General features: G+C 53.3%; 1 protein-coding gene across 1 annotated transcript; it reads right to left on the bottom strand.

The window, feature by feature from the left end:
- Positions 1-399: 399 nt before the first annotated feature.
- Positions 400-6,969, bottom strand: Rtl1 (retrotransposon Gag like 1). Its single transcript, XM_087911447.1, has one exon. The coding sequence runs from the start codon at positions 6,896-6,898 to the stop codon at positions 1,817-1,819; it is 5,082 nt and encodes a 1,693-aa protein (XP_087767573.1). The 5' UTR covers positions 6,899-6,969; the 3' UTR covers positions 400-1,816.
- Positions 6,970-9,097: the final 2,128 nt, after the last annotated feature.

Below are 9,097 nucleotides of genomic sequence, written 5' to 3'. Positions count from 1 at the left end.
CTCTGGGCCCCAAGCTCAGCTATGTTGCTATAGGTGGGATCACATTGGGTTGTCACGCTGGGTATCCAGGACCTTGACACATTCTCAGGACAGAGGAGGTCTCTTGCAGTTAACTTGAGGTCAGATTTCCAGGCAGGATGTAAAGGGCTGAGCTAGTATCCCTTGGATATGAGGGTCCTGTGGATTGAATCTCTGTGCTATCCTTGAGGTCACACTGGGAGAGCCATTTTGTAGACTTCCTGTAGAAGGGGTATTTCTGAGTAGGGGTACAGACTTTGTGAATGAGGGCTACTCCCCTTATTTCCACTCCCCCTGTGGCTCCTACCTACCCCCAGACCAATGTACCCTCAGGATAGCTATAGGGTGGGGATCCGGGCCTTTTTTATTGGGAATGTTTCTAACTGTGGGAATGGTTCCAGGCTGTGTGTGTGGTGTCCCCTTAGCCATGAGCATAGAACACAGCCTGACTGCTCCTCATTTGTCATATGACTCGAGGAAGACTGGGATTTGGGGGCACCTTCCCTCTGCCCCTATGAGCCCCCATGTCTCCTTCCCATGTGCAGCTCCCCTTGGAATGAGCTTGAGGGGGCGAGAGTGGAGTGGCTTCCCTCTCTTTAATCTCCATGAGCTGTTTACGAGCGAGTCAAGCCTTCCTGCCCATGCCCTCCCACCCTTGTACTGGCCCACCCCCATCCCTCTCTACATGCTCCACCCTTTCTGCCCCCATGCTCTCTGTTCCCCAAATCTATCTCTCGCTGTCACCCCCTCCCTATTAGAACAAAGCACAAAGCCAGATCATCTTTTATTCTCTTTATTTGTGGGGCAAAAGCAGAAGTGGGGTGGGAAAATACGGGAAGGAGCTCTTTCCCATCACAAAGAGCAGTGGTCTGCTCAGAGCACTCTTGGCTCCAAGGCACAGTAGGCTGGGTGTCTGGGGCTTCACCAGTGTCCTTGGGGGCTCCCTCCTTTATGTGGGGTCTCTGGCCCCTGCACTGTCCAGTTGTCAGTTTTGGGAAAGGGAGCCCCACTTGGTGGTACCATCTTTTTTTTTTTGGTGTCCCCTGAGTCTCGGGGACCTTAAGGTGGACAAGTCTATCAGGTAAGTCACACTGGTACGTCAGATGCCCCATGGAGCAGCTCTGCTCAGGTAAGGTCAGAGTTCAGAGTTCAGGGTCAGCTGAAGTGTCAGGGGAGCCAGACCAGATGGGTAGTGTGGGGTGGACTTGCTTGCAGGGTGGACTGGGGCTCGGGGAGGCATGGTGCTGCAATACCTTGGGAGGTTGGGAGGGGGTGGAGGTGGGGCCCAGGGGAGTTGGAGCACCGGTGTGGAGGTAGAAGTCAGTGGAGCACCCGAGGTCAGTGTCCAAGGATGCACAGGTGACCACACGCCACTAGGGTGGTGGTGGAGTTCCTGGCATTTGCTTGCTTGGCTGCGCCTGCTGTGCCTGCTTTGCATCTGGCCTGGGGTGACAGGGTCATTGTTGCTCATCACTGCTTTCTCCTCTCATTGCTCTCACTCTCGGCTGTGGGCTTGGGGCCTGGACAGTTAGGATAGGGTTGCGCAGTCTTGGAGAGTGAAGACAGGGTTGCACAGTCTTGGACAGTTTGGACAGGGTTACACACACAGTCTTAGCTGGTTCTGGAACGCTGGTAGTCGACTAGTTCTCTAGCAGATATGATGTTGCTGGTTGATGAGTTGAAGTTGTGGCCCTTCACAAATGGGTTCCCCTTGGGTCAGGAGTGGCGAGAAGGGGGCGCTGGATTGAAGCGAAGCTAGCTGAGGCACAGGGAGGAAGGCAGAGTCTTTGTTGTGTTTTCAGTCAAGTTCATCATCTGATGAAGATAGTGTGTTGCTGGGTGGAGGAGGCGGTCTTACTCTGGAGGCCATGATCAGGAATCGTGTGAGGGCCCGGGCCACTTCATCTCTGCTGATCAGAGTAAGTCGGCCATCGGCACCCAGAATGTAGAGCAGGCGGTTGTTAAGGAAATCTAGGACCTCTGGGTCCAACAGATCTCGTGGGCGGAAGGTGACCGCTTCTTGGTCGCCAAGCAGGGCTTCTTGCACGTCGTTGTCCTGCGCGTCCTGCGAGGTGTCTTGCAGGCCGTCATGCAGGCCACACTGACGGTAACGTTGCAGGTCGTCTTGCAGGGCTTCTCGCAAGACGACATCTTCATCACCAACGACGTGCAGCTCCAAGTATCGATGCCCGAGTTGGTCTGGGAAGATGTCCTCCTCGGGGGTGGCTCTGATCCCGAAGAACTGACACAGGGTGAACCAGAACCCAGGGGTGAATCGCAGGCCCCGCGGGGGCTGGGAATGCAGAGCATTCCTCTGCCAGCACCTGGGGAGCAGGAACATTTCAGCCAGCTGTCGAGCTGGAATGGTGTTGGCGCCCAGGAGAGGGGGCATCTGGCTGAACAACTGGATGATGGCTGTGATCATACCACTACCTGCGATGAGGCTCGAGTCCAAGATGAGTCGGAGTGTGTGTCGGGGCGGAGGACCGACCACCTCCAGAGAAGGGGCAGGCAGTGGAGAAGGGGCTTGTTGCTGCTTCACCCTCAGCATCACCAGGAGAGCTGCCACGCTCACGACACTCTTCCAGCGGAGCAGACAATAGAAGAAGTTGAGGACGAAGGCCCGGACCTGGGCCATATTTAAGTGGGCCAGGAAACTGTTGAAAATCTGCTCTATCGGGATGGTGGACAGTAGCTCCTGCACCAGGCTCTGCCGATTCAACTCCTCCTCCGACTCTTGATATGACTCGTCTTCGCTGTCCTCGGACTCGGACTCAGAGGATGAGTCCCTTTGACCTCCCCTCATGGCAAGCAGCAGCAGCGGCCGCATATACCTGCCCCTGAAGCCTCTCTGATTTCGACTTCTCCGATGGGACAGGGCTCGGGTGTCATCTTGATCAGGCAACTCCATTACATCAAAATTGAAGTGAGAGAAGAAGAAGACCCAATGCCCGGGGAGAAGTACGGTGAGCCTGTCATTATTCAGAGAGGCTAGATCCTCTGTGTTGAGAAGGATCATGATGGGCTCCTCGGTGTTCTCCAGGTAGCGGCACCACACCATGAAGGAAGCCCGAATTGGAAGGATCCTCAACTCCACTTGAGGGTAATCCACCTCCATTGGGGAGAGTTTTCGTGAGTAGAAGGCGCAGGTAGCTTTCTTGCCAGTTTCTTCATCAGTTTGGATCAGGGAGGCATACATGAATGACCCAGTGACGCCCGTTTCCAAGTAGAATGGGTTCTGAGGCTTGGGGTGGTAGAGAATGGGTGCCTTGCGGAAAGCCCTCTTCAGGCATTCGAAGGCCTCCTGCTCCTCTTCTCCCCAGTAGAAAGGCTCGGATTTTAGCAGCTGCCTCACCAAGGGCTCTGCGATGATGGCGAAGTGCTCCACGAAGTGGCGGTAGGGAAACATGAGTTCAATAATGGCTTGCAGGCACCTCCTGTTGCCAGGGACAGGGCACCCCGTAATGAGATTCATGAGGGTCTTGTTGATTTTCACCCCTTTGGGGGATAGTGCGAAGCCCATGATTTCTGCAGTGTGGCGATGGAACTGGCTTTTGTCCAGTGAGCAGTAGACACGGTGACAGCGAAAGCGGAGCAGAACTTGGCGGACATGCTCAAAGTGTTCCTCCTGGGTCATTGAGTAGATCAGGACTTCTTTGCCACGGCAAATCACGTAGAAGCCTAGGATGTCTTTTAGGACAGCGTGAATCTCATTATCAGATTCGTCAGCAAATGAGTACAGTGTGAAGGGCCGGTAGCATCTCATCTGGTGAATGCCCAAACCAAATGTTGCTCTCCATGTGTCTTCTGTGCGTGTGACGCTGTAGTTCTCATCAGTTCCCTGAATGTCTCTACGCAGCTCCAGTTTTGTGAACCATACAGCTCCATGTAATTGGTCAAAGAGTTCTGGTATCACCTGTATGTAGTCCTGTCTGTCCATCAGCATGTCATGCAAAATCCAGTATTCCTCTTGCTGCCTGGCTCTTTCTTGCATCCTGGCAGCCACAGATCCCAAAGACAACTTGGAAGGACACTCATAAAAGACGTCGTTTCGATCTCTGTCTCCAGCCTGCTGAAGCTCAGAGGGCTCTGATTCAGAAAGATCATCGGATCCGTCTGAGCTTGGCTGGTCGGAAGTCTCATCATCTGCTTCCTTCGGGTTAAACACGTCGGCCAGGTCTGAGTACGGGTGCGGCAATCCGGGTAGCAGGCTCATGCTGTATTTCTCCAGTGCGATGCATGGTGGGGGTGGGTGGAAGCAATTCTTCAGGCAGTAGGGAGAGTGGAAGGTGCAACGGCCTCTGGTCCAGTCAACGTCAGGTGCGTGGGTTCGGAGCCACTTGATGCCTAAGACCACAGAGAAGTGGGGCGAAGGTACGATGTCAAATTCAATGTACTCGTAATGGTTCTGTTGGATGCACATCAGGGGTTCAGTGTACAGCCAGATGGGTTCGTTGCCAATCAGAGAGCCATCCACGGTTTGGATTGCCTGTGGATAGGGTTTCTCATAGAGCTCCACGTAGTGTTCTTGGGCAAACCTCTCATCCATGTAGTTCCCTTCTGCTCCGGAGTCCACCAGAGCCTGGACTGCGACGCTGTGGTAGGGGCTCACCCTCACCATGAGCAGCAGGAAGAGGTGGGCACGATCGATGTCTGGATAGTACCTGTGGGACAGCCAGCTGCTCACCCGCCACTTCTCTGGGGCAGGTGAGTCGATCCAGGTCATGTTCCTTGGGCGGGACTCGGGGGGCAGCCTGAGCACTGCCCTCCTCTCTGCCAGCTTGTCTTCAATTTGCAGGACGACCACCATCAGGTTCTCCAGGGAATCCGGCTGAGGGATCCGGAACAGATAGTGCCTGATGTCTTCATTGAGCCCATGGCACAGGTGGGCCTGCAGGACTTCATCTGGCCAGCCCAAGGTGGGTATCAGACTCTGGAACTCATTGATGTAATCGGCGACGCTGCGGTTCCCCTGCCTGAGTCTGAACATGGCGTCTTCGGCCACACGTAGCGTCTGCCGGTACTCGAACATTTCCGACATGGCGTTCAGGAAGCCCGTGAAGTCGTTTATCAGGGGGCTGTTCTGCTCGACCAGGTTGTTGGCCCACTCTAAGGCTAGGCCAGACAGATGGCGGATGACAAACTTAACTCGCAGCTGGTCATTGGAGAACATTGATGGGTGGCTTTGCATGGTCATCTGGCAGAGCACGATGAACTCATGGTAGTCTCTTCGATCTCCAGAGAAGCGTCTGATGGTGGGCAGCTCGCCGTCCTCGATGGCCTGCGTCAAGAGCTCCTCTGTCACTATCTGCTGTTGTTTGACATCTTGCATTCGGAGGAACATGGAAATGATGGTGCCCATCGCGGCCATCATCTCTTCTGGAGAGCTCCTGGGCTGACCCTCGTCTTCAAGCTCCCCACTTTCATCTTCCAGGTCAGTCTCGCCATCTGCCGAGTTGACCGACAGGGAATCGATGCCATCAGTTGCCTCACTGAGTGGATCTGAGCTATAGTAGGACCCCTCCAGGTCTTGGTCACTGGATGAATACTCACTTTCCTCATATGAATCACTGGGTGACTCCTCCATGTCTTGGAGTAAATCGGTGGGCAGCTCTTGCATTTCCTGGACGGGGCCACTGGGTGGCTCTTCTCCCTCCTGGACTGGGCCACTGGGTGGCTCTTCTCCCTCCTGGACTGGGCCACTGGGTGGCTCTTCTCCCTCCTGATCTGGGCCACTGGATGGCTCTTCTTCCTCCTGATCTGGGCCACTGGATGGCTCTTCTCCCTCCTGATCTGGGTCACTGGGTAGCTCTTCTCCCTCCTGATCTGGGCCACTGGATGGCTCTTCTCCCTCCTGATCTGGGCCACTGGATGGCTCTTCTCCCTCCTGATCTGGGCCACTGGATGGCTCTTCTCCCTCCTGATCTGGGTCACTGGATGGCTCTTCTCCCTCCTGATCTGGGTCACTGGGTAGCTCTTCTCCCTCCTGATCTGGGCCACTGGATGGCTCTTCTCCCTCCTGATCTGGGCCACTGGATGGCTCTTCTCCCTCCTGATCTGGGCCACTGGGTGGCTCTTCTCCCTCCTGATCTGGGTCACTGGGTAGCTCTTCTCCCTCCTGATCTGGGCCACTGGATGGCTCTTCTCCCTCCTGATCTGGGCCACTGGATGGCTCTTCTCCCTCCTGATCTGGGCCACTGGATGGCTCTTCTCCCTCCTGATCTGGGTCACTGGATGGCTCTTCTCCCTCCTGATCTGGGTCACTGGGTGGCTCTTCTCCCTCCTGATCTGGGCCACTGGATGGCTCTTCTCCCTCCTGATCTGGGCCACTGGATGGCTCTTCTCCCTCCTGATCTGGGCCACTGGATGGCTCTTCTCCCTCCTGATCTGGGCCACTGGGTAACTCTTCTCCCTCCTGGACTGGGCCACTGGGTGGCTCTTCTCCCTCCTGGACTGGGCCACTGGGTGGCTCTTCTCCCTCCTGGACTGGGCCACTGGGTGGCTCTTCTCCCTCCTGATCTGGGCCACTGGATGGCTCTTCTCCCTCCTGATCTGGGCCACTGGGTAGCTCTTCTCCCTCCTGGACTGGGCCACTGGGTGGCTCTTCTCCCTCCTGGACTGGGTCACTGGGTGGCTCTTCTCCCTCCTGGACTGGGCCACTGGGTGGCTCTTCTCCCTCCTGGACTGGGCCACTGGGTGGCTCTTCTCCCTCCTGGACTGGGCCACTGCCTGAGCCCGCCTCTGCCTGCGCCTGTGCCCCGCTGCTGCCTGGTGTCTCCTCAACGGTGTTGGATGAGCCCTCGGAGGACTCCATTTGTTTTGATGATGGATTCTTAAGCTCCATCATCGTCTCAAATGAGTCTTCAGAGGGTTCTATCATGTCGTCGGTTGGAAAGGACTGTGCTCTGAAGACAGGTAAGGTTGTGATGAGTGTGGTCAGCGACCGCGACCGTGGAGATCAGAACCTACGGGCAGAAAGGGATAAAAGCAGGAAGAAAAGTAGCAATTTAGGGTCTCAAGATGTCAGGGTCAGATTCTCAAGGGCAAAGCAGATGCCCAAGTAATTAGAATCAGAGGGAAACCAGAGAAATTCTCCCCGCATTCAATACAGCTTCCTCCTCTGGTCACTTGGGGCACCTCTAGAGGGGAGACTCAACCCCTGACCTGCCTCCCAGGCGGAGTCTAACTGCCCCGCCTGCCTCCTTCCTCCACTGGAATGAGAAATTCACAGTTCATAAATTTTGTGGAGCAACTGGCCCAGAGCGTCCTCCGTGGCAAGCAAGAACCTGGCAGGGCACACTTCTGGCCCATTTTGCCCTGGCACCCATGCCTGGTCAGTTTCCCTTCCTGTCTCTAGTCATCCGAAAGTCATAGGGTCACATCTCAATGCCACTCGAAGCCACTGCTGGCAGGCTTGGTGGTCTGGAGCCAGCACAGCATGCTTGCTTGGAGGCGGGATCCTGCAGGGAGATGCTTGCTGTCTCATCAACTCTGGGGAAAGAGGAGAAATCGGGCACTTGGCCGCTCTCCTGCCTGTTGGGTCAGCAGCCAAAATAGCTCTTATTTCCTCCTCCAGGCTCCCAGCTGAGATAAGTGGGAGAGAGTGTGACTTTTGCTCTTAATTTTCTCCCCATAAATGCTTATAAAATGCCTACTGTGTGCTGAAAACCCGCACCTTTGTTGCTTTCTCCTAGGTCATACTTTGGGGGTGGGTGGGATGGGGTGGATTTCGTGTTGTCAATTTGATCTCCATCCAAAGCCACGCTCTACCTCCAGCGCTGAGCTGGAGGTTTCCAAACACCACCCTTCCCAGCCTCTCTAAAATCGACCCTCCCAGGATTGCCCTGGTCTGCAGGGCCCCTGGAGCTTCAAACATCTGGCCTCAATTCTGTCCATGCAAACATTTCTGCGTGCCTCTTGGATCCCGTCTTTCCAAGTTTCCCCTTTGCTCAGGCAGGGACAGTCTTTTCATTCTTACAAGCACCCCCTTTTCTCTGTCACTGCTGATCTCCTCCGCTGCAGGGGTGTATCCAACAGAGGTGCGGAGCCGGGTGAGAGGAGGGCACGGCACCTTTGCAATCTGTTTGTCCTGGAATTTTTGAAAATCTAGCCATGGGAGGATTTAGTGCACGGAAATTGAATTTAAAGGGATGTATTGGTTTGCAAAACAAATGAAACCATTCACTACCCCAGCCGTAAAGCCATGGTCTTTATAAATTTAACACCTCTGTTCTCAATTTTCTTTTTGAGGGCCACTAAGCTGACCTATCGAAAAGCACATACACACACACACACAAAAAAAAAAACCCCAAACAACAACAACAACAATAAAAACCAAAACCAAAAAACGTAAACAAAGCAAACCCCAAAAGACAAATATAAACAAAAATCTCCTTGCTGCTCTCTATGTAAAATTCCCATTGGCTCAGATTCCTACCTTCCAGCAGGATAAAGCATTTGGATCTGCAGTTTCTCAGAATTAGACATCCCCTTGTTAGCCTGGCACTTACATTTGATCATGGAAGCCCTCTGATTAAAGCCTCTCACTGTTTATTTACTGTCTGCAATATTAAATCCAAACCTTTTGTATAAACACATCTGACATGTAAACTTAACCAAAAAACCTTCTCTGGCTAAAACTGAAAGGCTTTAGCACAATGCCCAAGTAGGACTTGTCATTCCTGGAGGGAGAGGTCACCGTTTCTAAACCTGGTACACAAATGAGGTAAAGCAACCATCTCAGAAACATGCACAGCGTTTCACATAAGTCAGCTCATTTTCTCTTCATGAAAGTTCTCAATGGCATGCACTATTAGTGAAATGTAAAATTTGACTAATGCATCTACAGGTTCATCTGTCAGGCATAAAAATCTCAGCAGGTCTCCCATTTAAGCTCGTGGTTTAAAATTTAAATTTGTAGCAATCCGATTATAAAACTATATGATACATCTGCTTAACAAAAAGTCCACACTTAAAAGATTAACAAGATCACATGAACGATTGCCTCTCCTTTCCACCTTTCAACCAAACATCTCATGTTCTAAATATCTTAATAAGCCTAGATATCAGAAATTAAACA

Source organism: Myodes glareolus, chromosome 11, assembly GCF_982192425.1.
Source record: "Myodes glareolus chromosome 11, mMyoGla1.1, whole genome shotgun sequence".
Taxonomy (NCBI): domain Eukaryota; kingdom Metazoa; phylum Chordata; class Mammalia; order Rodentia; family Cricetidae; genus Myodes; species Myodes glareolus.
Note: the sequence above shows the minus strand (reverse complement) of the source record. Positions and strands in the feature narration are given on the sequence as shown.

Bases quoted from the DNA above. Each gene is read 5' to 3' on its own strand.
- Rtl1 (XM_087911447.1), bottom strand. From the start codon at position 6,898: ATGATAGAACCCTCTGAAGACTCATTTGAGACGATGATGGAGCTTAAG.